This window comes from Aspergillus neoniger (genome assembly GCF_003184625.1).
Source record: "Aspergillus neoniger CBS 115656 unplaced genomic scaffold BO87scaffold_11, whole genome shotgun sequence".
Taxonomy (NCBI): domain Eukaryota; kingdom Fungi; phylum Ascomycota; class Eurotiomycetes; order Eurotiales; family Aspergillaceae; genus Aspergillus; species Aspergillus neoniger.
The window spans coordinates 547433-573954 of record NW_020291139.1 but is presented as its reverse complement, the minus strand read 5'-3'; the positions used below and the strand labels follow the sequence as shown (position 1 = coordinate 573954).

The 26522-nt window shown below is 50.8% G+C and overlaps 10 protein-coding genes across 10 annotated transcripts; 7 read left to right on the top strand and 3 right to left on the bottom strand.

Annotated features, from left to right (window-relative positions):
* Nucleotides 1–805: 805 nt before the first annotated feature.
* On the top strand, nt 806–3569 carry BO87DRAFT_22939 (WD40 repeat domain-containing protein). Its single transcript, XM_025618753.1, has 4 exons — nt 806–1571; nt 1676–1803; nt 1863–2449; nt 2503–3569. The coding sequence occupies exons 1-4, from the start codon at nt 1243–1245 to the stop codon at nt 3265–3267; spliced, it is 1809 nt and encodes a 602-aa protein (XP_025481230.1). The 5' UTR covers nt 806–1242; the 3' UTR covers nt 3268–3569.
* A 619-nt stretch (nt 3570–4188) lies between these two features.
* pdx1 (putative pyruvate dehydrogenase complex component Pdx1) lies at nt 4189–5724 on the bottom strand. The gene is made up of 2 exons (XM_025628835.1): nt 5391–5724; nt 4189–5262 (listed from the first exon to the last, which is right to left on the bottom strand). Exons 1-2 carry the CDS (start codon nt 5467–5469, stop codon nt 4472–4474), a joined length of 870 nt encoding a protein of 289 aa, XP_025481229.1. The 5' UTR covers nt 5470–5724; the 3' UTR covers nt 4189–4471.
* On the top strand, nt 5625–7052 carry BO87DRAFT_375367 (uncharacterized protein). The gene is made up of 2 exons (XM_025623019.1): nt 5625–5868; nt 6005–7052. The coding sequence occupies exon 2, from the start codon at nt 6014–6016 to the stop codon at nt 6914–6916; it is 903 nt and encodes a 300-aa protein (XP_025481228.1). The 5' UTR covers nt 5625–5868; nt 6005–6013; the 3' UTR covers nt 6917–7052.
* A 171-nt stretch (nt 7053–7223) lies between these two features.
* BO87DRAFT_331844 (cohesin subunit SMC1) lies at nt 7224–11620 on the top strand. The gene is made up of 6 exons (XM_025620351.1): nt 7224–7403; nt 7456–7549; nt 7626–10599; nt 10649–10956; nt 11013–11379; nt 11464–11620. Exons 1-6 carry the CDS (start codon nt 7373–7375, stop codon nt 11479–11481), a joined length of 3792 nt encoding a protein of 1263 aa, XP_025481227.1. The 5' UTR covers nt 7224–7372; the 3' UTR covers nt 11482–11620.
* Nucleotides 11621–12914: 1294 nt separating this feature from the next.
* On the top strand, nt 12915–15098 carry BO87DRAFT_405730 (glycosyl hydrolase family 79 C-terminal domain-containing protein; the record flags this gene model as incomplete). Its single annotated transcript, XM_025625951.1, has 5 exons — nt 12915–13116; nt 13283–13382; nt 13472–13987; nt 14096–14196; nt 14271–15098. 5 exons carry the CDS (start codon nt 12915–12917, stop codon nt 14900–14902), a joined length of 1551 nt encoding a protein of 516 aa, XP_025481226.1. The 3' UTR covers nt 14903–15098.
* Nucleotides 15099–16272: 1174 nt separating this feature from the next.
* Nucleotides 16273–16638, bottom strand: BO87DRAFT_22887 (uncharacterized protein). The gene has a single exon (XM_025618744.1). The coding sequence runs from the start codon at nt 16554–16556 to the stop codon at nt 16338–16340; it is 219 nt and encodes a 72-aa protein (XP_025481225.1). The 5' UTR covers nt 16557–16638; the 3' UTR covers nt 16273–16337.
* Nucleotides 16639–18333: 1695 nt separating this feature from the next.
* BO87DRAFT_395799 (DUF2841 domain-containing protein) lies at nt 18334–20100 on the top strand (the record flags this gene model as incomplete). The annotated part of the gene is made up of 5 exons (XM_025625209.1): nt 18334–18357; nt 18421–18625; nt 18703–19194; nt 19268–19453; nt 19526–20100. 5 exons carry the CDS (start codon nt 18334–18336, stop codon nt 20098–20100), a joined length of 1482 nt encoding a protein of 493 aa, XP_025481224.1.
* Nucleotides 20101–20161: 61 nt separating this feature from the next.
* Nucleotides 20162–20473, bottom strand: BO87DRAFT_22838 (uncharacterized protein). The gene has a single exon (XM_025618741.1). It carries the CDS (start codon nt 20403–20405, stop codon nt 20223–20225), a length of 183 nt encoding a protein of 60 aa, XP_025481223.1. The 5' UTR covers nt 20406–20473; the 3' UTR covers nt 20162–20222.
* Nucleotides 20474–21363: 890 nt separating this feature from the next.
* On the top strand, nt 21364–23779 carry BO87DRAFT_375363 (glycerophosphocholine acyltransferase). The gene is made up of 3 exons (XM_025623018.1): nt 21364–21542; nt 21759–22643; nt 22696–23779. The coding sequence occupies exons 2-3, from the start codon at nt 21820–21822 to the stop codon at nt 23432–23434; spliced, it is 1563 nt and encodes a 520-aa protein (XP_025481222.1). The 5' UTR covers nt 21364–21542; nt 21759–21819; the 3' UTR covers nt 23435–23779.
* Nucleotides 23780–23943: 164 nt separating this feature from the next.
* Nucleotides 23944–26247, top strand: BO87DRAFT_375362 (MRS7 family protein). Its single transcript, XM_025623017.1, has 3 exons — nt 23944–24152; nt 24242–24765; nt 24827–26247. The coding sequence occupies exons 1-3, from the start codon at nt 24086–24088 to the stop codon at nt 25874–25876; spliced, it is 1641 nt and encodes a 546-aa protein (XP_025481221.1). The 5' UTR covers nt 23944–24085; the 3' UTR covers nt 25877–26247.
* The last annotated feature ends 275 nt before the right edge of the window (nt 26248–26522 follow it).

Here is a 26522-nt window from a genome sequence, read left to right as displayed (position 1 = left end):
CGGTTGATCGCCAGTATACCCTGGAAACCCACCCCACGAGTCAAGCCCGTTATGCTAAACTAATGCTGTACTGTGATCGACGCAAGACGGGGACCGGGACAATCTCAGATTCAATTTCTTTGGCTGGAAACTCTCCTTTCTAGCAGTGTCTGGCCCAAGCTTTTTTCTGTCGCGTTCACCAGGCGCGTGGAATGAGAGGCGGTCGCGGTAGTGCTCGTGGCGCTGCGACAATCGATAACAACGGAGTAGAGCGCGCTGGCCCAATCACCACGCCGGCGCTTCGCGTCAGTCCATGGAACGCCTCCTGTAGCACGGGCAATTTGGTCGGATTGGTTAGGATTTGTTTCACGTCTGATAATCTAGCCTGAGTGAATGGTCAATTTCACGAAAAAAGGAAAAAAGGACCTGTCTGTTTGTGGTGGGAGGGTCACAATCGATCAGACACGGACGTGCATTTGGAGGTACAGGCGATCCAGCGGGTGCAGATAAACAAATCCTCCCATGCGACAACAACACCTGACGAAGATCAGTCATCAGTCGGATGAGATCACCCACCCACCACTATGCGAGACGGAAAGCAAAAGAGAACAAAAATAGGTCAAGACAATGGTGACCAAGTTTACAATCTTTCTTTGTAATGAAGGATAAACTCATCATTGTCTCTTCTCCAGGAGGGCAAGTATAGAATAACACCAGCCTCCTGCGTTGCCCAAAGTGGTTTAGCGCATCCGACGCGTGACCGCTGCTGGGGCTCCCCTTCGAACGGTCGAGCAAGAGAGGAAGCCCATCGCCAACCCTTGGATCAAACTGTCACAATCCTTCCTCCCTCACCAGACGGTGGTCAGGTCAGTATCAAATGACCTCCACAAGCTGTGCGTTTCTTTCTAGTCTGCCTCGGGTCTGGTGAGAGACACTCTGTCGTCACTCTCTGTTCGCTCCTGCGCCCGCTTGCTCCTAGTTTATTTGGTGTATTGATCGGAGCGGAACACAAGGGTCTGGCTGTTGTCATCAGCAACCTCTGCATTCACCACCTTCTACAACCCCGAGCCGCCGATTGACCTGAAGGACAACACTATATTCGCCCAGTCATTGAATACGATATACCCCAGCTGCTCTTCCCCTCCCACTCTGCCGCCACTTGCGACCCGACGACGTTTGAGACCTGTCGCATTGACCCTGCCTCCAGTTGATCCCGCATTCGACCGCCATTTGCACCTCGTGAGGTTCGCCCCTCCGGCAACCATGGGCGACCCCAAGAAATCAGATCGGCCGACCACCCGCAATGCTGCTGCAGGCGCACCGGCCGTCAAGTCGCCGGATCGTACCGGACCAAATGCGTTGACGATCGCATCGCCTCCTGGCTCCAGGACGCCTCCTAGTATGCCGTCGAAGAAGACTCTATTCTACCCGGAACCGCAAGCCAGGAGCCAGAATTCTCGGACTACTTCTGGGCCAATCGATGCAGATGCCCTAGCGAAGGCTCTGAAGGATTTTGAGGATGCTGGACGTCCCCGCGAGAGAACACCGGGTACCAGTCCCAGCAGGAAGAGGCAGAGAGTGTACGGTGATAGGTCAGTAACACATTCAATGGTGCTTTTTGGGAGCGATTCATCGGTCGTGACCATGGACCTATATCCTTTGACATCATGTCACTAAACTGTGAATCCTATTCCAGATTTATTCCCAATCGTGAGGGGCAAGACCTTCAGGCAACGTTCAGCCTGCTTCATGAGGACGGCTGCCCTTCGACTCCATCAAAGTCGAAAAAACGTGCTCCCCATTCGGAGCTTCACTTTCAAAAAAGTGAGTCGCATCCGCTGTGATCCTGGCATTGCCGATCATCGTCGCTAACCCCGGTGTAGCTGAAGAAGCAAATCGCATGTACTCGCGGGTTTTGCGAAGTGAACTCTTCGGGAATACTGTTCCACAGGCCGATTTGGATTCCCTATCGCCGGACCCCTTGTTGGGTATGGGTAATGGCATTAATGACAAGACCCGCTCACATACGCCACCTTCACATGTGGTCTCGAACCTACCACCTGCCAGCATAACACCATCGACGCCCCACAAAAACCTTTTCAACTACGCTTCCCCACGTGCTGGGTCAGCTCACCCCACACCTTCAAAGACTCCGCGAAGTCAGCATGGTCCGAATCTCAATGTCCGATCAGAGCTCTATAGTCTATCACCAATCCGCCTCGACAGCCAACGTATTCTGGAAACGCCTCGGAAACAGCCTCGCTATGTGAACAAGGTACCCTACAAGGTCCTTGATGCGCCCGATCTGCAAGATGATTTCTATCTCAACCTAGTAGACTGGGGCAGCAGTAACGTTCTTGGAGTGGGCCTAGGCAACTCGGTCTACATGTGGAACTCCCAGACAGGCCGCGTGACGAAGCTCTGTGAGCTACGAGATGATACAGTCACCAGTGTTAGCTGGATACAAAGGGTGAGTGCCCAGTTCTTGGTCAATATGTTCGACGGAAGCGCTAATTGGAGTAGGGAACACATCTTTCAATAGGCACAGGCAAGGGTCTCGTACAAATATGGGATGCTGAGCGCTGTCGTCGCCTCCGTACGATGATTGGACACACGAATCGTGTAGGAGCATTGGCTTGGAACGATCATATCCTCACGTCCGGCTCTCGAGATCGACTGATCTTCCATCGAGACGTCCGCTCCCCGGATCAGTACCTGCGTCGCTTATCTGGTCATAAGCAAGAGGTATGTGGTCTTCGTTGGAACACCGAAGATGGTCAATTAGCCTCAGGCGGGAACGACAACAAACTGCTGGTCTGGGACAAGCTCAACGAAACACCGCTTTACCGCTTTTCCGACCATACTGCGGCCGTCAAGGCAATCGCTTGGTCTCCACACCAGCATCATCTTCTCGCGTCCGGTGGTGGTACAGCTGATCGAACCATAAAGTTCTGGAACACGTCGACTGGTTCCTTGATCAAAGAAGTCGACACAGGCAGTCAGGTTTGTAACTTGGCGTGGTCGAAGAATTCGGATGAGATCATCAGCACGCACGGCTACAGCCAGAACCAAATCGTTATCTGGAAATACCCTCGTATGGAGCAGATTGTCTCTTTAACCGGTCATACATTCCGTGTACTTTACTTGGCCATGAGCCCCGATGGCCAAACAGTCGTCACTGGGGCTGGAGATGAGACCCTGCGGTTCTGGAAGATCTTCAACAAACGACCGGGCAGAGAGCACGGACGTGAAGGTAGCAAGCTAGCAGAATGGGGTACCATCCGCTGACGAGAAAGGTTGCTGTTCATTTCGGAATGATTTGGTGCCATGGCGTCCTTTGACTTCTCGTTGGGCTTACCAATATGCATTAGATATGGCGTTTCCAAGGCTTTGGCGTTTCTTACGATGCTGGGTTCTGTCCTTGGACGGTCTGGAGGAGGGTTTCTTTGTTTTTCTAAATGGGTCTAGCTTGGGCATTTTCTTCGCATCTCATGGGGTACACAACAGCATATCATGGGTAACTAAAGGGTTCTTTTTCTGCGTCGTTCTGCTTTCTAATAAGTTCTTTCCGCTGGCTGCAAGATCTCATTCCATGTATCTCTGACTCTGCCTGTTTCTGCTTCTACTTTTCTTCTCTTGTGTTTCTTCTCAGCCTACTCTTATTTTTGTCCGCGCACAGGTGCCAGCCCATGTCTTTGCAGCAGGCACTCACTATTTGCAGGTTTTCGCTACTATCCATGGAAATGAATCTCAGCGGTGGCGCTTATGGTATTTTCCTAGGGTGAATAGGTAAAACCAGGACCAAGGCGTTGCTCCATCCTCCCAAAACATTCAAGCGGATGTGATGGATGGATTGATTGATTGATTGACTCAATGGGCTTATACACCTCTTTCAGAGTTGCATGATGTACCACACACACACAATCCTCTCCCCGCGTTCAGACTTCACGACGGAATGATTTACAACACACCAAGAGCTTCGAGAAGGGGGTTGCTTGACTTTTACTAAGAGAAACGTGTTGTTTCGCAGGGGGGAAAAACGAAAGACATTCAATGTCATAGATAACGAGAATGAAAGACCAGAAGGGTAAAAAAAAAGAAAATTTCGGAGAGGTGCAAATTTAGGCCGGTTGCTTCGATAGTATAACACTTTAGTACATAGTTGTTAGTAGATTTCTACTATCTTCAACTTCAATGATATACAGTATTGAGAACAATTTAGTCCAGATTCCAGTCTATAAAAATAGTAGTCCTAAAATTTGGACTTTCAACTCCAAACTGAAAGTTTATTTCATTATCTTCTTGATTGATGTTATACTAATATAAAAAACGGTTCATCAGCCCAATGAAACTAATCCAAGAGATACGTACGAGACAAGATGTTGTCTCCCGTCTTCTGCGCATAACTTACAGCACGAAAAGGTGAAAATGGGAAATAACCAAGGAAATGGGAACAAAAAAAAAATGATAAGAAAAGAAAAGGAATGGAGATCTATAGAACCAGCCTGCCAGGCTCAACAGTCAACAAGGTCTTCACGCGGTCCAAGAAAACCTTCGCCCTCTTCTCCTCCTCAACCGGAACAGTCAGGCTGAAGACGTTCGCGGCCGGCTCGACAACGCTCTTAGCAGTAGCAACAGCCTTCTTGGAAACCTTTCCAGCCAAGAAATCAATCAGATCATCCTCCACCTTCTGCTTCTTCTGCACCGGGCGGGCCTCCTCGGCATTCAACTCAGGGATGTACTCTCCCCGGGAGAACTTGATAGGCTGAGCACCGAGGAGCTCGTCGAACAGCTCATCAGCGGAAGGCTTCTCGAGAGAAGAGCGGGGCAGGTCGTCGTTTGCCAGGTCGGTAGCGCGGGCGAGAAACGTCGACAGCGGCACCGTGGTGCCCAGGGATTCTTGGATTTTCTTCTGAACGGACAGCACGGCGGCCAGGGAGATGGAGACGGCGACGGAGGTGGTCGGCGGGGGACGAGCAACGGGCTTCTCTTCCACGGCCGGGGCGGGCTCCGCGGGCTTGACGGGCGCGGCGATCTTGATGTTGCTCAGGTCGAGGTGGGCGAGTTTGTCAATTCGGGCTGCTTGCTCAGAAGGGTAGGAGGCGGGGATGGCGCCCAGGTAGGCGAGGACATCGCCCTTCAGGAGACGGCCCTTGGGGCCGGACGCGGGGATCTTGGACACTTCGGACTCCGGGATGCCTTTTTCATGGAGGAGCTGGGTGACAGAGGGATACAGAGGGTAGGCGGGGTTCTGGAATTGAGGGGCGGAGGTGGAGTTCAGGCCTATGTGGTGAATGGTATGTTAGCTAAATTAATATGAGGGTGATTTATGGGTGAGAATGGACATGGAAGGGAGGGATATGGTGGTGTGGGAAAGTTGATATTAAGCTGTATTTTGTCGGGAAACTCACGCTTGGATGTGCTGAGAACACGGGATTGACGGCGGGCAAGCGCCGCCGGAAGACGGCAGACCGAGAAGGTGGAGGCCATGTTTAATGCGCGAGGCTTTTGGTGTTTGTATAGGACAAGTGAATGTCTTTTCCGAGGGGTGTGGCTATCGTCGGGATCGCGAGCGCTGTAGCTTGGAGTGGGCGGAGATTTGCTGGGATCGGATAGGAACCCACCACCAGGCTAACGGGGCCGCAGAAAAAGCACAGTGGTCCCTAGAGAGTCGGAGTATATTCGCAATCTGCGAGCTGAGCGTTGCAGGACGTTCCAAGCCGGAGAATTGCGTCGCTATCGGAAGGGTCAGCTCGGAGAAGGTTGAGGTGATTATTGTTGGGAGCTTCACCGGCGGCCCGGACGGGAACATTTTTCTGCCGCGGAGAACGACGGCCTCGACCTCCTGCCATTGCACCAAGCCATTGGCCTTAATTCCTTTGCTTCCTGGTGAGTCTAATCTGTTTACCTCTTGGAGACGTTGGGCTCTATTTCAACGACACCTGAATATGTGAACATTGATGGCTGGGGCCCGTTGTGGCCTGCGCTCCAACTTTTACTCTATCCTAACAATCGGAAATACCAGGTCGACGAGATGTTTGCGCGGCCGTTTACCTTGAGGGCATTCGCCCAGCAGTGTCCCCGGAGCACTCTCTCATCCGTTCTCGAGTCCTCCAGCCCAGCATGGAGGTATTTCTCCTCCAGTGCCTCGCGAACAAAGGCTGCCAGCAAAACCCAACAGATCAAGCCCAAGGTGGTGCGCACGGCGCCTGAAGACAGCTTGAAGTTTGCCGGACGACGCCCGGAAGGATTTGGAAAGCTCGAAAGAAAGGTCGCCAAGGAGGGAGAGATTGTCTTGTTCCGGGCGCCATCGCAACGCGGATACGTGTTGGGCGCCTACGGTATTGCGGGCTTCTGTTTTGCCTACGCTGTATACAATTCCAATGCCGTCTTTCGGGATCCCCTTATACCTCTCCCGATGTGGCAGCAAGCTCTGTTCGGTGGTATTTGCATAACAATGAGCGTTATGGGTACGGTGTTCCTTTTCAAGACCACTCGGTTGATCCGCGCCATCAGGGCCGTCAATGTCAACGGTCACACACATCTTCGCTTCACCGTGCGAAGCGTGGTTCCGTTCCGCAAGCCCTACGAATTTGACGCCCTGCCGCGTCAGATCGCTTTCTCCCGCCGTTTGGTGATCTCTCCGGATTCGTCTCCGGATATGCTTTTGGAGTCTATCCCGGATGCGCCTGGTATTGCAGGAGAGCGCACTGTGGCTCAGGGTGAGCAAGCGAAGGTTAGCTTCTTTAAAGCTCCCTTCAAGAGGATGAGCATGTCTATGTGGCGGTTGTTCCGGTCTGTCCGGCAGATCTTCTCCCAGGAGGACTTTATCCTTCTGGAAGTGGAGGGCCAGAAGGGCGTTCTGCGCATGGACTCTGGTGGCTACGTCTCACAGGATTTTATGCTTGTTGGCAATCCTGTGAGTTTCCGGCGCTGATAGGAGATGGGTCCGGTTTTCTCTATGATATCCTTCTTTTGATGTCTAATTACTCTACTTTTTGTCCTATCAACTTTCCCATTAGCCTGTTATACGGCATGTCAGACACCCATGTATATATGGAATGAAGCATTAAACACGAGCAATTACCGTAGATTGAAATAATTTAGAGTATGGGCACTGCTGGGGACAATACTGTGTAAGAAGTAGCCGGAGTATATGCGGAACCACGTGACCCTCCGCAGCGCGTCCCCCCATCAATCAATCAATCAATCAAGACGCGCACTCCGACGATAAACCATTGCGCGAGCCCCTCCACAAACCCGACCCTCTCTTGTGGGCTGTTCCAGCCTGCCGCCTTATTCTCCAGGCGACCTTCACCGGTTTCAACCAACATCAACTTGCGATTTGTATCTGCATTCCCACAGTCGCTGAAACGCGGCTGTCCGTCGCAAGATGGGAAAGCTCATCCGGCTCGAGCTGTTCAGTAAGCAACACCCTCTATCCGGCACTCTCAACCGCTCTGACACCTGCTCTAGACTTCAAATCGTACAAGGGTCATCATGTACTTCTCTTCGGTGATGCCTACTTCACCTCCATCATTGGACCCAACGGGTCCGGAAAGTCCAACTCGTGCGTATCATTCTACCCCATTTCGCGGACAAAGGAAATCAAGCGAGACAAAGTACGGTGCGCTGACCTTCTCCAGTATGGACGCGATTTCGTTCGTCTTAGGTATCAAATCGTCACATCTACGATCCACGAACCTTCGCGATCTCGTATACCGCGGCCGTGTCCTGCGCACATCCAAAGTCGATGCTAGCGGCAATGCTATCGAAGCAGAGGCCAACGGGGATGACCAAGCGGAGGACGGAATCGACGGTGAACAGTCGCAGGACCCAAGCGGAAAGAACGATCCCCGGACCGCGTGGGTCATGGCAGTCTACGAGGATGATGCGGGTGAGGAGCAACAATGGCGCCGGTCTATCACCAGTGGAGGTGTCAGCGAATACCGTATCAACAATCGCATTGTCACGGCACAGCAGTACAACGAGGCTCTCGAGGCGGAGAACATCCTGATCAAGGCGCGCAACTTTCTGGTTTTCCAGGGTGATGTGGAGGCCATTGCCTCGCAGTCACCCAAGGATCTGACGCGGCTGATCGAGCAGATCTCGGGAAGTCTGGAATACAAGGCCGAATACGAGCGCTTGAAGGCGGAGGCGGAGGAAGCCGCAGAGCAACAGACTGTGCAGTTGAACCGTCGCAGAGGTATCAATTCGGAAATCAAGCAATACCAGGAGCAAAAGCGCGAAGCCGAGAACTATGCCCGGAAGGCCGAGGAACGCGACCAGGCCATCATCACGCATATCTTGTGGAAGTTGTTCCACTTCCAGCGCCTTATTGATGCGTCGAGTGCGGATATCCAGAAATATCAGGATGAGCTGAAGGAGTTCCGCCGCGGCGTTGAGAAATACGAGAAGAATGTGGAGGACGCTAAGAAGGATCATGCTCGGGTTGGTCGAGATGTTGCAAAGGCTGAGAAGAACATCGTGGCCAAGGAGAAAGAGATCGAGGAGTCTACGAATGCCCTGGTACCTGTTGATGAGAAGGTCGACATTACGAAGAAGAAGGTCGACCGCTTCACTTCCCGGATTGCTGAGATTACTCGGGAGCGCGAGGGTCAAGCGGCAAACGCCAAGCAGCTCGAGAAGGATCTCAAGGTTGTCGAGAAGGCTCAAGCTCAGTGGGAAGCTGAGTGGCAGAAGACCATGAGCAAACAAGGTGGCCAATTGAGCGAAGCCGACCAGCAGGAGTACAAGCGGCTCAGGGAAGAGGTCAACAAGAAATCTTCCGCGGAACAGCTGAACCTGGACAACCTGCGTCGTCAGCGCAAGACTGAAGCCGAGGCCTACAACAGCCTGAAGAGCAAGTTCGAAGGTACCGAGTGGCAGCTCAAGACTCTGGATTCTGAGACACAAACTTTAGCCGAGCGCAAGTCGTCGGTTACTGATACTGTCAAGTCTACGTCGAAAGAAATAGAGCGCAAGAAGAAGGAGCTGAATGCTCTAACTTCTGAACGGCTACGCGTCTCTCAGATGAGAACGGAGCTTGAGGAGAAGCTCCAGGTTGTGTTGAAGAAGCTTCTCGAGGCCGATGATGGCAAGAAGCAGTCTGAGAAGGAAATAAGAGCCAAGGAACTGATTTCGACCCTCAAGCGGATCTTCCCGGGCGTCAAAGGCCGAGTAAGCGACCTCTGCAAGCCTAAACAGAAGAAATACGCCGAAGCAGTCAGCACCGTACTTGGACGGCACTTTGACGCCATCGTTGTGGACAATGAGAAGACAGCGAAGGAGTGCATCCAGCACCTCCGCGACCAAAGAGCCGGACAGGCGACATTCATTCCTCTGGAAACAATCCAAGTTAAGGCCTTCAACTCCAACCTGAAGGGTCTGCACAGAGGAATGCGCCCAGCGATCGAGACCGTTGACTATGACGACTCGGTTGCCAGAGCCATCAGCTACGCTTGTGGAAATGCCATTGTCTGTGACGATTTGGCTACTGCCAAGTATCTTTGCTACGACAGGAACGTTGATGCGAAGGCCGTTACTCTTGATGGGACCGTCATTCACAAGGGTGGTTTGATGACTGGTGGTCGCGGCCCTCAGCAGAACTCCAAGCGCTGGGAGGATTCCGAGGTCGAAAACTTGTACAAGCTTAAGGACAAGCTGATGGCAGACTTGGGTAACCTGCCCAAGGGTCATCGCCGAGGAACGGAGGAGGAGACTCTGCAGGGTGAATTGGTTGGTCTTGAGCAACGGCTTGCCTACGCCCGTGATGAGCTGAAGGCCCTCGAGAGAAATCTCGAAAGCAAGCACAGTGAACTCGACTTTGTGAGGCGCCAGCTCGAGGATGTAAGGCCTAAGTATGATGAGCGCCAGGAGTTGCTCGAGGAGCTCGATCAAACAATCGCTACCTCTCAAGAGACTGTCCGCAGTGTGGAGGATGATGTTTACAAGAAGTTCTGCAAACGCCTCGGGTATAGCAATATCCGCGAATATGAGGTTCAACAAGGCTCTCTGCAGGAAGAGGCCGCTCAAAAGAAGCTCGAGTTCACGACGCAGAAGAGCAGAATCGAAAACCAGCTTAGCTTCGAAAAGCAGCGCCTTCAGGCAACTGCTGACCGTGTTGCTGGACTTCAGGCACAACAGCAGCGTGACGAGCAGTTGATTGAGGAGCTTCAAGCTGAGCAAGAGAGCATCCGAAATCAACTCGATGAGTTTGAAGCTGAGCTTGACATTCTTCGTGAGAAGCTCGAGAAGCAAAAGGAGGCTTACGCGCAGTCAGCCGAAAACCTTGCACAACACCGCCGGGAGCTCCAAAGACGCAGCAGAGAAATCGAAGGGACGATCAAAAACGTCAATGCCCTGGAGGCGGAAATACAACGCAATTCGTCTAGTCGATACGCTCTACTCCGGCGTTGCAAGCTTGAAGACATTGACATTCCCTTGACCGAGGATTCGAATCCGCTTGACCAACTTCCTATTGATGAACTGGTTCAGGCGGCAGACCCCGACGCCATGGATGTGGATGAAGACGGTACTGGAAGCGGTGGTCAGGCCTTCATGGTGCAGGACTACGGCATTGAAGTCGACTTTGACTCCTTGGGAGAAACTCTGAAGGAGGTGAGTTATGCCAATTTGGAGTTGATCAACATTTGCTAATTGTCAATAGGAGAGCGACGAAAAGTTAGAAGAGGAGCTGCTGGAGAAGGTTCGGTCCCTCAACAGCGAGCTTGACAAGATGGCGCCCAACACGCGCGCTATGGAGCGTCTGGAGAGCGTGGAGAACAAGCTCAAGGCGACGGAGAAGGACTTTGAAGACTCCCGCAAGCATGCGCGAAGGACCAAGGATGACTTTGAGGATGTGATGCACAAGCGTTCGGAACTCTTCAACAAAGCCTTCTCTCACATCTCCGAGCAGATTGGGCCCATCTATCGTGAGCTGACCAAGAGCGCCAACTACCCACTGGGTGGACAAGCGTACGTGGTTTCCACAATCCTTATGTCAGAGCATCAGCAAGCTAACGACGACACAGTTATCTCGATATCGAGGACTCCGACGAGCCGTATCTCGACGGTATCAAATACCATGCCATGCCCCCTCTCAAGCGATTCCGCGACATGGAGCACCTCTCCGGTGGTGAGAAAACCATGGCTGCCCTGGCCCTGCTGTTTGCCATCCACTCCTACCAGCCGTCGCCGTTCTTCGTTCTGGACGAGGTCGATGCGGCGCTGGACAACACCAACGTTGCCCGGATTGCCAACTACATCCACGATCACGCGGCACCAGGCATGCAGTTCATCGTGATCAGTCTGAAGAACGGACTCTTCCAGAACAGTGAAGCGCTGGTTGGAATTTACCGAGACCAGGTAGAGAACAGCAGCAAATCCTTGACTCTTGATGTAAGCCCTTGCCCCTCCCGCAGAACTCTTTTTGTTGTATCTTCGCCTGGGGTCATACGGATGCTAACATTTCTTCCCCAACAGCTTCGTAAATATAACTAAACGACTGAAAGGCTGTTTCTTTTTATTCCTTCGGTGTTATGTAGAATATCTGACGATGGCTTGATGGGCAGCATGCTTTTCTTTCTCTTTAGTTGAACTGTTTACGGATTAATGCAATGATTACTTGCTTTCTTGATGCCTTAAAAGCTGCCTACATTGTTACCCCTACATGATTAGTAGTACTCCCAGCCTCTCTGGCCTATGTAACGGTCTACGGGCGCGAAGCCTGTCTGGAACTTAGAAGAAGTACTGTAGTACTTACTACTCGGGGATCCGGTAGTCGGAGATGAGTATTTGGGTTGGATGGCGGAGAAGTATCCGGAGAAGTAATAAATATATCTCAGCTTATTATATACTATGCTAGTACTCACTTTTGTATTGATTGCTTAGTTTTGTTATGGCTAATAGCATGATGCTAGTAGTATGGTCGACTACTACGGAGTAACAGTCGATCACCTTGTTCCAGCTAATGATCTCAACCCTGAGGTATTGCAGATTAACATCGTTGGGATTGAAGATGATGCGGGTGGGGTTTATGCGTATACATGGCTGTCATTTGGTGTAGAACCGGCTGACTATATTGGGTTAAATGTATTGGCTGTGCTGAGATGTTGTCAGAAGAGAAAAAGGGGACGCAGCATGGTTGAAGAGTGAGTCAATGCGCTTGTGGATAGGAGGGTTCATGGGAGGATTTTGTGTAGATGTTACTAGGGAGGGGAGTGCTCTTAGTATGAGATACTACGTTTTCAGTACAAGTTAAGTATATGCCATATGTGCTTAAGCATTTAGAAGCTTTCCTTGGCCCTTGCGGATAGTAATGCCAATGCCATGGAGTGTGTTCATTATTTCTACATACTGAGCGGTTGATTAATTCTACTACTGCTTCATCTACCCCCTCACAATAAACGAACCCTTATTACCGCATCTACCGAACAATTACCCGACTCCGTCAAGAGCAAACAAGAAAAGAAGAATAAGAAAAGGAATAGATCTACATCCACTACGTAGCAAACAGCAAGAATTACAGTTCCAATTGTGTCTCCCCTCTCATCACCCCCGCACATTCGGAGGGAATTCCCCCGCGCCGCCAATTACCCTCCAATAGATGGTTTCAATTCATCCAGGGTCTTGAGGGCTGGTGGTGGTGCTATCCTATAACCCCGCCGGTTAAAGTGGTCTTAATTAATATACTATACTACCCCGGGATCTGAGCAATTGGAAGAGTACTATTTAAGTGCTAAGTAGTAGTGTCGGGGTGTGGAGTATTTTATGTGTTTTTTCTCCGAGGTTGTGAGGATATATATGGTGATATATATATTTTCATCATATATAAGTACTAGTATCATTACCTATTGGCAATAACTACAAATGAAGTACTACTCTGAACGACGTCACCAATAAGCTGAACTTCTATTTGAAAAAGTATCACGGAAATGCATCATCGTCCAATCACATTACTCTCTCTCCTACTTGGAGCTGCACACAGCATTGCAGCTCGTCCGACCTTCCAAGATGAAAGAAGCAGCTCCTCATCAATCAGTCTGAGTGCATCTGTTCCGGATGATGCAGCTCTGCCGGTCTTGCATCCTTTTGTTTCCTTCTCTATTGAATTTGCGTTCTTTCCGGATTTTGCAGGTATTTCAATCCCTCTTTTCTCATTAACTCTAGTACTACCTGGGTGATGAGCTAGTTGCTATACTACTACTATGCTCTGTTGTGGTATCGGTAGTTTGCGGGGGGAATGTGTTGATTATATATATATATAAGTACTATTAGTTCTGACCAATTTTGATGATCCCAGGAAACCTAACACATCCGAATCTCTTCTCGAATCACCTGCTAGACAATCTGGCCGAGTTGCAGGGCGCAAAGTCGTACATTCGTGTTGGAGGAAACACTCAGTACGTGTCAATCCCATCATCCTCAATTCTATCTTCCCCATCTAGGCAAAGAGGGGAAGGAGGGGTAAGAATCTAATTAAATCACGCAGAGACTTTGCCCTGTATGATCCGAATCTACGAGCAGCCACAAATGCCACATACATTACCAGCATTTCGACGGATTACCCGCTGATTTTATCGTTTGGTCCCGCCTTCTTTGAGTCGTACTTTACCTGGCCGGACACAAAGTTCATCCACGGTTTTAACCTGGGGAAAAATAGCTCGACAGATATAGAGCTCATGCTAGAATCCGTGCCGGTGGCGTGTAAGGCTCTGGAAGGAGGAAAACTGGCGTATTGGGAACTGGGGAATGAGCCGGATTTGTACAAGACGTCCGCACAGGGCATCAGGAGACCGGCGAACTGGACGGAACAAGACTATGTGAATGAGTGGTTGAACAAGACAGCGCGGATCGAGAAGAGATTGGTCGAGGCGTGTCCTGAGCTCGCAGACTCGAAGTACATTGCGCCTTCATTCGCTGGGGTCACCAACAGCTTGAATCCCGTGGTGACGTGGGAGAAAGGCCTAGACAACAGCCGGAACATTGCCCTCAATTCCGAACACAAGTGAGTTTGGTGGTGGCCAAGCCCCCAGCCCCCCAGCCCCAATTGTACTCTGAACGCGAAAGGATGGAGCACAGGTCGACTTTGGCTAATAGGTCGCGTTTGATGCAGCTACATCGGTGGCGCCACTCAGCCGGGAGTAACACTGCAGAATACGCTAATGAACCATACTAAGACGGTGGAAAGCGTCGCACAACAGGTCAACGTCTCACGTATCTTGTCGAACGACAACCTGACCCCAGGCATCCCCTATATCCTGGGCGAGACCAACTCTTTGTACAACCAGGGCGCGCCTGGACTGTCCAATTCATTCGGGGCTGCACTTTGGGGGTAGACTTCAACCTTTACTGCGCCTCGCAGAACATCCGCCGAACCCATATGCATCAGGGAAGTAATTACAATTACATCTCCTGGCAGCCAGTGGGAACGAATCGTACATCCATAGGCACGAAGGCGCCGTATTACGGCAATGCCATGGTGGCGGCCATGCTCCACGGCGGAGACGATGTCCGAATTGTCAATCTCCCGCTGGCCGCGGATACGGAAGCCGCATATGCCGCGTACGTGAATGACTCTCTGGTCCGAGTGGCTGTCATCAACCTGGTGGAGTTCAACTACACCTCAACCGATTCGATAGCGGAGAAAGTGGAGAGCAGACCCAGCGCGAAGTATACGTTCCAGTTGCCTTCATCTGGATCGGTGTACTCCGACTCGGTTTCAGTGCAGCGGCTGATCGCGAACGGCAGCAACGCCATCACGGGGATCACCTGGGACGGCTGGTCTTACAATTACGAGCTGGCACAGGGTAAGCCAGTTCGATTGCAGAACGTAACGATTGGAGAGGCGATCTCGGTGGGCGACGATGGGGTTGTGGAGATCGAGATCCCCTACTCCAGCGCTGCAATCCTCAGTCTGTGAAAGGTCATCCGGTGTGGGCCGAAGAGGCTGTAACAATAGGGTATGCATGGTAGAAGATATCTATCCGCGGAACTCTGGCCTCCGTATCATTCATGATGCGGCTCCCACGCGGTTAGCATCCGTGGAAAGGATAGCCAGTCTGCACCTTGTTAGATCATAATAGTCCAAATGGTGCTTAGAACAGAAGAGGAAAGCTGGGTTTGGTATTTACGAAATACTATAAAGTTCCAGAGGGTTTTTAGCCTTTCTCTAGATGCGGATGTGTAGCTCAAGCCTGGGCATTTGCTGGAGCACACAGTCTTTCCCATTCGAAGTATCGGCGGCTTCATCATTATGTTCCAAGCGGTACGGAGAAGAAGCCGAATCCTCACTTCAACTTGACGATCAGCTCCATCTGCCACTTTCAGACGAGGAAATATCAACCCCGAGCCTGCTCCGTACTGGTGCGGAGTACGTGGGAATCATCTGAGACTCGCGGATTTGCCTCATTGATGGCAACCATGATTTTCCAGCTGAAAAGGGCATTTTAGAAATCCAACAAAGCATCGATTTGTTCGGAGGATATCTTCCAGAGTCGGAAACTCAGAGCAAATAGTTCTCGATTTGTTAAAAATAAACAAAGTGGATGGTGGCAACTCTCCCAGTACGGCGTTTGCGAGAGACCTGTCGACCGATGGCGAGACAGATGTAACCTTGATGGGAATAAAGAATGGTCGGTTGCACCATGTCTCCCGCTGCGACAGATTTTGAATTCTATTGATCGAATAATCGGTGTACAGCTAGTCAATGATCTGCGTTAGCGGGTTGATACGTAGCTTCCCCCAAGCCACGGCCCAGTTAGCCGGGCTGAGTGGTGGCGCGACGGACGGCTATCCCACTTCCTCGGAGTACCAGGACTCGCCTGATGGATCGATTCATGCAAGTGCTCGGACTCTGACCTAGCCTTTAATTAATATTCCAAGGATTGACTGCAGCATTGTCTTCTGTCTGGTCGAGTGTCATTGGGGCAGTAGTAATTAACCAGAAGGGTTGTTGTCGCCAGGCAGAGCATTGCGGATTTTCCTAGCGTGAGGCATGCTCTGCTTCGCTGCCCATCGTCTTGCCCTTCTCTAACCCGTAGTCATGGCTCACTCGGGCTGAAGCATGCAAGCCATCATGCAGGGTTTCCTGGTAAGAAAGCAAGTTTGCAGGACGATGTACGTAGGCGGATGTCTCACCGTCTGCAAGTTTCCTACAAGGGCCCTATTAGTGAAGGTTCGGGAAGCTAAAATTGAGAGACTGGAAAGAGCTGAAGAAGCGCTATAGAGGGGATGTCCCCGCTACGCACTATGGTAAATGGGTATGGATCCCTGCGCTCATCCCCCCTTTTCTTCTCTATCTGTCAGTGTGTGTTTTGGATGCTCAATAGGTGACCTACAGGATAGACCCCATCCGGCTAGTGGCTAGCGTTCCACGCAAACATTCTGTGGATCATCGGTCCACCGTGGCTTGCCAGGCTGGTCAAAATCGCGAGTCGATAGCCAAGGGGCCCGTGTGTTGTAATACTTGACTTTTTCTGCCTAGCCGTTCTTGACGCAGGCTCCGCAAGTAATGGAAATGGTGGGAAATACCGGACCCAATCGTCATTTAAGGATGTATTATCCGTGTAAGACATAGCACAATACCCCTCCCAAACAACCAGGATACGTATTTTCCTAGGTTTCTAGTTGCGAAAATAATCTCCCGCTTGGACGGTCTGTTTGCGAGACCGAAGGGTTGTAGAGTTGTCTTGGCTTCATAGTGCGGCAGCCAGGACACTCTATGATCGATTCTCCACTCAACGCGATACAGTTGAACCTTAAATGAGAATCTAATATGGTTGCCGTTGACACTTGACAGAGTATGGCTGCGATCGGCGGTCAGGCTCTAGGGGTGGTCCTTGAGGTCTTACGCCCAAACTCCGCAATTTCCGCACTGACTGCGAGAGAGGCAGTATCGGCAAAGTCTAATCGTGAGGACTTTGACAAAGGAATTATTCCCACTGGCGGAACGCCGATCCTAGTCTTCTTGTGGCTAGGCTTCATTTGAGCAACCCAATCTAGCTGTCACTCAGAGTTCAGTCTGACCTGCGGGCTCTGGGCATGACAGGAAGAAGCGAACGGCACCATACTCACGGCTCGCCGTAGCACTATGAGAGGCTAGCAAGAGTCTGCATTGACCTATGATCTCTCTTCAATGGTAACTTCCGGGTACTTCCACTGCCATGTGACTTTTTGCCTCTGCCTAATACGGTGTATTGGCTCCTGCAAATCCCGAAGGTAGTTATCATGTATCAGCTAGCCTGCGCTATTGCGTCAAAAGAAATATGCCAACCTACTGTACCCCAGAGACGCCTGTGATTGGTAAATTGAGATGAGTCTATCCCTTGAATTAGCTTGCCGGCCAAGGGAGTTCTAGTCTGGCATGTACAGCACGAAAATTAACCAGGCCGAGCGTAAATGCATGATCCCTGAATTGCATGGCCGTCACTGTGTTTCGGAACCCAATGACCTTGACCTGAGATTTTAGTGGAGTCGTTCGATGCTTGGAGTGCACCTATTCGCCTAGTTCCCCTCTCGACTTGGGCCCATCTTTACCCTTGCACAGAGAAGTAACCTTTCTGTTGGTCAACCATTTTTTCTGCGGAACTGATTAAAACCACGTAAAGAAACAGAAGATGAATACGAGTGTCATATCTGTAGCTCTCCACTCATGTGTATAACAAAATAAGCATTTGCCACTGTATCGCTCGAGCCCTCATTAAATACACTGATCCTCTGCTCCGTAGGCGATGGGGCTAAGGCAGCCAGACGTAAGCCTCAAACGGGAAAGACCAGAGGGAGCTGCATGGCTAGGCTCCATGCACGCATGGCAACGGAAACAGACTAGACGATAGAGCGTTGTCCGTAACAGTTAATGGTCAGACTCTGTATGTATTTGTTTTCCTTGCATTAGTTTGCACGTCATAAGTGCCAGAAGGCCGCGTTGAACATCATGACATGATCCAATGGCCAAATGTTGACCAACGTACTTTTGTCCACATCTGTAATTGCCCTTCGGTCATCAACTCCGAAGGAACTTGTTTCTTTTTCCCTCGGCATGTTATATTTGGTAGTTCCAGACCTATATAGGCCGTCGCCCGAGCCTTGAAGATCATGCACACGAAACTTCTTAAGCTGCCAACTCCCCATTGGCTTCCTTGAATGTTGATGTGAGGTGGCAGTATCTGAATTTATCTATCCATTCCATTATCATTATCATTGTCGGTAGTCGGTAAAGAGTGAGCATAGGCGACTCGGCTCGACACTGACTTCCTATAGTAGAGTATGACAAGTCCGGTCCGTGCTACCATTGCGATAGGTCAGTCCACGAAAGCTAATAAAGCCCAGCATCAGATGTTATCATATCACGATATGACTGCTCAGGCGAGCCACACGGTAAGGACAAGCTCCCCAGTCTGAACTAGGATGGATCATCCAACTGATGTCATGTCATGGTAGGACATGCAACGTGCATCATCCGCAGTCAACTTCCGTTACACGCACTTCGCTATGCTTTGCATTGACCACAATGGGGGCCTTCGCATAGAAGCGTCGCCGTCCATTGCAGGCTGCGAAAAGGCAATTTTCACAGACGATGTGCAGGACCGATTTCTGAAGTCGGTGACTACAGCATGGCAACCCAGCCTGCAGAGTCTCCATTCCAGTAAGTGATTTGGCAACTGTAAAACCGAGCCAGCCAAGGATGAAGTAGTAACCAAGACGTGTTCCTGCCCGAATCAGACACCTTGAGTCACATGAGCGGCGATGTCACGGGGAAGCCAATGCTTCTGTCCAGTCCTTCAATCGGCCTACAGCACACATGGTATCAGCCAAGCCTCCCACGACAGACTGGCCTCATTCCCTGTGAATGGCAGTCCTTGCAAAACAAGCGTCACAGGCGTAGCTTGAGACATGAACTCTCGGGCATCGGACTTGATTTGGATTCCGCTTCACCCACACCGTCGCTAAGGCGCACAGCACTTCGACTAGGGCAAACAGATCTTGTGCGACGATACTATGAGAAGGCATTCGAAGCTTTCCAACAGCTAAACTGCAGGGTTATCGCCAAAGCATTTGTGAAATTGGTGGAACCGCGCAAGCAGGTCAACCACCCATACAATGGACGACGGGCTGCCGGAGGATCATCACAAAAGATGGATTCTGAATTGACTAAGCCGAAATGGTGGCCTACGGGGGTGACACACAAAGAGCCCGACCATCTTCAAAAGGCCGGTAAGATGCTCCTAGCTTCCATCGGGTTGAATCGTGAGAGTTGAATACTTACTGGTATCATCTCTCTCTTCAGAGAGAATCAGGCTGCTTGTTCATATTCTGTGTGAACTGAAGGAGAGTCGAGGAATCACCGCTGAGAAGCTCAAGGATGCTGGACAAGATGTGCGGCGCCAGATTCAGCCCGAGAGCCGTCTACAAGTTCTTGATGAGATATACTACGTTCGTTATATGGAAGAATTGTACATGGAGGGCAAAATTAGTACGCATTCGCTTCCATACCTTAGGGGACTGAAGCCACACCCCAACACCAAGCGACTAACACTTTCTATAGGCGGGGACACAATGATCTACGTTTCTCATGTCCATCTGGATGAGGACTTCTTGTTCGCTGAATTACGGGACCAGACAACTAACAACTCTCGTGAACTGTCACTCCCGATTATGAACAACAAGCCAGATGCCCCCAAAGCGACGGAGGGAAGCAAGAGTCCTGGGGACCAGAGTGAAGTGCAAGCCGCCACGGACAAATCGCACACTGACATGCCTGTACCTTCCGACGAGCGGCGCCTGCCACCAATGGAGGTGAATCACCAAACAAAACGCTCCGCCAATCAGGACTACTGCTACCCTCCTTCGCCGGTATCCAGCCCCTCCATCAGTCGGAAGAGCTCCTTGGAAAGCGGCTTGTCTACATACTCAACAGACATGGCTGCACCGGTGCTGTCAGGGAGTGAACCCAGCGGGGGGTCCTGTGCTTCTAGGGATATCCATCCCACCGAGGCTTCATGCATGCCGGATTATTTTGGTAGCCAGCAAATGGCCACTTCATCTGCTGAACAAAGTCACCAGCCTGGATTTTGGAGCCTCCCACCGGCCCATACGGCACTACCATATAACGGATACTGATGTGGCAAATCACTGAAAGACGCACGGCGGGGACCCTTTCCAAATGACGCTCTGTATATACTGAATGGTCTTAGCCATGCCGAGATCTGGATCCCCCCCTCCATTTACGCTTGCATAATTTCCTATGTATTACAATATTTTTGGGGGTTTTCATGTTTGGGGAAGTGACTGTACTCTGAATACGTGGAGTTCAGCGGCACTGTGGCTGGCGCAAGTGGCGGATACATACTATTTGTGATATAGACAACTTTCTGTATTATTTCATTTTCTGGACAAGGTGCAAAACAGCGAGGAAAGGTGGTCATCAATCATTTACTGACAGTCATTATCATTCGTTGCATATAAGAGAACCAAGACAATTTGATAAAGGGAGATATCTTAGACCATCTATTTTTGATTTATGTTGGGTTGCTGCGATTACTACTGAGTGATTTATCCCGCACGAAGCGGGGTAGTACAGCACCTGCCAGGTGTTCAAGGGGCCGCGAGAGTTAGCTGCTATAACTAACTGCACGGCCGGTCCTTAGTCTTTTGAATATGTATGGCGCCAGACAAGACCTTGATGATTAGCTCAATAATTGAGTCAGTATCGCCATGTCTACAGCTATATAGAATAGTAGCCAATGATGCGAGACATGGCAGGGTCTGTTAGGTAGTACCTTACTCCCTGCTTTATGCATATGCCGAAAGCAGTAATAATTTCCAGGGGACAGGAACATCTCGAAAGAGCGTATCAGGTCTTCGCCACTACTATAGAGTAGTACTGCAGACAAGCCAGAATCCGGGTTCAGGTGCCGACAGGGACGAGTTCCCAGCAATCATAGTTGCAGTAGAGCTTAAATGTCCAGAAACAAAGACACGCATCTACTTGAATGTCTAGTCGATCATAGATCGAGCACAGACAATAAATGTGTGTGGTGACATTAGCAGCTGCTAACTACTCAGAGACTTCTTAGCACACAAAGGAGTAAGTAGTAATGAGTGTGTACACAGTAAAATGCGAGGAGAGCGAAATGTCCGAGAGACCCTTGAAAATGCCCCAGAAAACATGCCAACCGCCTCAGGCATGGAATCTACTATAAGCCTCGCAACGGGACAAATGAACCATGGGGTCCAATGGGGGCAAATCATGTGGAGAGTATAAGAATTTTCTATTGGCTGCAGCACTCCGCAGGTGGGTCAGGATAGATGATCGCCGGTCTGGAACGGCAAAGTCGCGACAAGTCAGCAGCAGCCAACCACAAGCTCCAACGCGTGCACACGGAGAACCTCATCCTTCCAACTTGCTCTCAACTTCCTGCATCTTTCCTTCTGCTCCCCGACTTCTACGGTCATGCGCTCTGAGCGTTGAAGCACACTGGTTGCGCCTTATCATCCCAGAAACTCAGTCATCCGAATTCCATCCTCTGGTTCGAATACAGTATACCTCGCTGCATTTGTTTGTAAGTCATCCACGGATTCGTCCACCATGCCTTAGATTGATAAGGAATCCGCATCCGTTTCGGATCACTTCCTGCTCTGTCTTCCTTATCCCATCACTCGCCCCTTGATCTACCCTACCTTTCTGCCCGGGTGCAACACCGGTCCTTCTTAGTCCAAGCTTGGCTATAATCTACTCTAAACAACATGGGGATGCTAACTATAGGACGCTTCCTCAGCCGGCCTTATCCACACTCCCGTGACGGTCCCACGATATTTTCCTTTCAGCAGAGGCTCATCATGGAAGACGGTGGTTCCTCTGATGCTAGGAAGCCAGAGTCAGTGGCTAGCAGTAGCTCGCCTGCTTTGCATCCCACCACGGACTACGATCTCTCTGAAACGGAAGAGACGCTAAACTCGCCTGATACATTTTACTCGCCACCTGCCTCACCTGGGCGTCTGTCGCGCAACCCGTCCTTTTCGTACCATGATGACTGGGAGACATTTCCGCCTCTAGACCAACTGACGGTGTTCGACCTGCTTGATAACCTCTCTCTGTCACAAAGGCTGGAAAGGCTGCAGCGAGCACTCAACGCGCAAAAGGACAAAGTCAAGAGACAACGCGAGAAGCTCAAGCACACTTCCATTAACGCGAAGGAACGTGTTGTGGGCGAATGGAAGAGACGAGTCCCAACAGCCGACGAGCAGTTAGACAAGTACCGCCGTCGCATGAAAGATGGCGTGGAACGCCTGGGGAAACAGTGGAACGCGACCGCTACTGTGACACTACGTGAGAAGATCTCTTTCATCGCTGGTGTTATGAACATCCTCGTGAGCGGCTACCTCCTTGGAGGGTTCCCCGAGTACTTCTACATCTGGTTCAGCGTGCAGCTGGCCTACTTCATGCCTATCAGATACTACCGGTATCACAAAAAGGGCTACCACTATTTCTTGGCTGATCTATGCTACTTTGTCAATGTGCTCTGTATGCTCAGTCTCTGGGTTTTCCCTGGCTCGAAGAGGCTGTTTATCAGCACCTTTTGCTTGGTATTCGGCAACAACGCCGTTGCGATTGCCATGTGGCGCAACTCGATGGTTTTCCACAGTATGGACAAGGTGGTCAGGTAAGCTTCGCTATTATGATGCCATTCTGAACAACCATTGACTTGAGGGTAGTCTGTTTATCCACATCATGCCACCCGTTTCCTTGCATTGTCTCGTCCATATGACGTCAGCGGAGACGCTGCGAGATCGATTCCCAGCGATCTACGAGATCAAGTTCAGTGAACCGGGTTCGCCCAATCATTTCAACCTCCTGGAAATGATGGGATGGGCAACAGTGCCTTACGTTATTTGGCAGCTGACGTACCACTGTTTTATCACTGTTCGTCGTGCCGAGAAGATTGCTGCAGGACGTCCGACCAGCTTCACTTGGCTCCGCAAGTCGTATGCCAAGACCTGGATCGGCAAAGTCGTCCTGAGCCTCCCCGAATCTCTCCAGGCTCCGGCTTTCATGCTGATTCAGTACTTGTATGCGATATTGACCATGATCCCCTGCCCTCTGTGGTTCTGGTCTCGGTGGGCGAGTGGTCTTTTCCTCACCGGTCTTTTCATTCTCAGCGTTCACAACGGCGCGACATACTATATTGACGTCTTCGGCAAGCGCTTCCAGAAGGAACTGGAAGAGCTGAAGAAGGATGTTGCTCGCTGGCAATCGTCCCCGGAAGGGGTCTCCAGCCCAACGCTTCTGTCGTCTGACAATGCTGCGACAGTCGGGGCCAAGGGTCTCGAAGAATCGGCCAGTGGCGGATCCGACAAAGTCGGCGTTGATCAGATCCCTCTTCTTGATGCGCAATCGACAGGTGTAGAGAGCGGCCATGCTGCCGACAATTCTGGGGTCCGGGAAAGGTCTTGAGACGATTGTTACATGAAGCTCCTCACATAATGCTTCCTTTGCTTCGTTCAGGAGTCTTGATTCTTGCCTATAGCTTTGACTTGTGGATCCGACCAGATCGGAACCGTTTCTCGTTGATACCCAACTTCATCTGTTGTCATTCCTTACTGTCTGGCCTGTCCTGTGCTGCATTTTCTGCTTTTTGTTTATGACAGTATATGATTGATTTCTTAGATTTGCGTGATGATGTGATATGGTCCGTAATTACGAGACGCTCTTTACAATCGAATTAATGACATGAATGTGTGGATAGTTAGCTAGTGGGTTAGTCCATCCTTAGGGAAATGAACTGAGTCACGATGGGGGTGAAATTGGGAGTCGAAGCTTCCAGTAGCGAAGCCGGCCGGACTCGCATTTTGCGTTCGGCGGCGATCAAACCTTAAGTCCGACGTCGCCGCGGTCACGTGTTTAGCCACCTCTGCTCCAGACTCTCGGGGAACGAACGACACTACGCCAGCACCTCGTCTTACTTTTGTGATTTCCGATTTCTTTCATATCTTTCTCCTCAGTGTGTCACATTTGAAGTCACGTCCCGCATTTGGCTCTGTATTGTTGTGCATCCGTCTGCATTCGCTCGATCTTCCGAGCATTTCGATCCCCTAGGTTTCCGCAATGTCCGTTACAATGAGGTCAGCTAGCCTTGTGCGCGGCAATGCAGTATTGCGGCCTAATTTGCTCGGTAAGTTAAACTGGAATCTCTTGTCTATCCGAGGCCCAAAAGGGCTTCGACTTTGACTGCTTGATCGCTAACTCGGTGTTCGCATGCAGCCCGGCAACGACTTTCCGGTGCCTTGGCTGCGTCGACGGCCGCAAACCTCCGATTCAACGGCAGAGGTCTGCCATCTCAACTGTCGGCAATCGCCCTTCTAGTCCCTCAGCAGCGCGGATATGCCACCGATCCGTCGACCTCTTCCACGTCTTCCTCAAACTCGTTCCCCCCTCCGGGCTTCAACGCAGAGCAGGCCAAGAAGCCCCTCCCCCCGGACAACGTGCAGCCTTCCAAGGATGTCCAGAAGGTTGCGCCAAGCTCTGGACAGTCTATTTCGTCTCAAATCGCTGCACAGAACAATGGAAAGTCAGCTGAGCTGACGACGGCGAAGACCGCGGATGTTGATGGCAAGAAGGAGGAGAAGAAGGAGACGAAGAAACTGACAATCGGACAAAAGATCAAGAAGGAAGCCCAGCACTACTGGGATGGTACCAAGCTTCTTGCTACGGAAGTCAGAATAAGTTCTAGATTGGCATTGAAGATGGCTGCGGGCTATGAACTCAGTCGCAGAGAGCATCGTCAGGTTAGTACAGTCCGCATGGGATACGCTGCATTGATCGCCGCTAATGATTATATGTATGTAGCTCCAAAGAACCGTCAAGGATCTGGGTCGCCTTGTGCCTTTCTCCATGTTCGTTATCATCCCCTTCGCGGAACTGCTACTTCCCATTGCCCTGAAGTTGTTCCCGAACATGCTGCCTAGCACCTACGAGGGCCAGAAGGCGCGCGAGAAGAAGGCGCTGAGCCTGAGCTCTACACGTAAGGAGGTTTCGGGTTTCCTGAAGGACACACTGAAGGAGTCTGGTCTCCCGGTCACTGCTGCGACCGTCAAGAATGAAGAGTTTGCCGAGTTTTTCAAGAAGATCCGCACCACGGGAGAATCGCCCACTCCCGACGACGTGATCAAGGTGTGCAAGATTTTCAAGGATGACCTGACTCTCGACAACCTTTCTCGGCCTCAGCTGGTGGGTATCTGCAAGTACATGAACCTCAATACCTTTGGAACGGACGCCATGCTCCGCTACAACATCCGCCACCGTATGCGCCAGATCAAGCGCGATGACCGCGCTATCTTCCACGAAGGTGTGGACTCTCTGTCTGTCCCTGAACTGCAGATGGCATGCGCCTCCCGTGGTATCCGCACGCATGGTGTGTCTCCCGCTCGCCTGCGCGAGGACATGTCGATGTGGCTGGACCTGCGTCTTAAGCAGGGCGTCCCCTCCACCCTTCTTGTGCTGAGCAACGCATACGTCTACGCCCAGGGTGGTAAGGAAGCTGAGATGTCGTCCCAGATTGAGGCTCTCCAGTCCGTTCTGTCTAGCATTCCCGAGGAGCTGTTCCACGAAATCGAGCTCGAGGTTCACAATGCCGAGGGCGCCGCCACCAACAAGCAGCGCCTGGAGGTCATCAGAGAGCAGCAAGAGCTGATCGAGGAGGAGAACGAGCAGAATAGCGAGAACGAGGAGAAGGGCGTCTCTGCTCCTAAGGACATCGAGGATATCGATGACAAGGAAGACGTCAAGTACGAAGCCAAGTACAAGACGCAAGCGGGTGAGGCCAGCGAAGCCGTCCAGGAGGGCGAGAAAGCCTCTCAGGCACAACACTCTACCCAGGCTAAGGAAGAGAAGAAATAATCGCAACCTTCCTTCTCTTCTCTTTGCTTCGACAGGGCGTTTATACCGCGTTGATGAACCTGACATAGATCTCTTTTCTCCTCTTGATCCCTACGCCTATACTCTCTACTTTCTCTCCCTTTATTTTTCTTCCCATGTGTTATTGTGTATACGATAGACTCTGTTCGCTTGTTTGTTTATTTACTCGTCTCATTTCTTGTTTCTTCACTGGGATCCGTGGTTGGACACCATCGAATTTGGGTCTCTTATATCCTTTTAAACCAGGCTTCTTTCTTTGTGACCTACCGACACTGAAATAGATACTTACTTAGTCGACTTGGACGGTTGATCTGGACAAAAATATGACGTGGATATTAAATGATAGTACCATGATTTATTTTTTGAATATACCTACCCAATAACTGCGTAATATCAACCCATCGGGTATTTAACTTTGGTCAGCGGCTCCTCCGTCAAGTACCTCGGCAACATACCCGATAACTTTATCAAGTGACTTACTCCTCCGTACTTCCACCAAAACCAACTAAAGTATCAATCCTGCATCAACATATGGCCAAGTAACGAGCTAGCCAATCGATAGATAAATCAACTAACCCCTTACATCCCTAACCTAGTTTTCTTCTGTCTCCTGCAATGCGAAATCCTC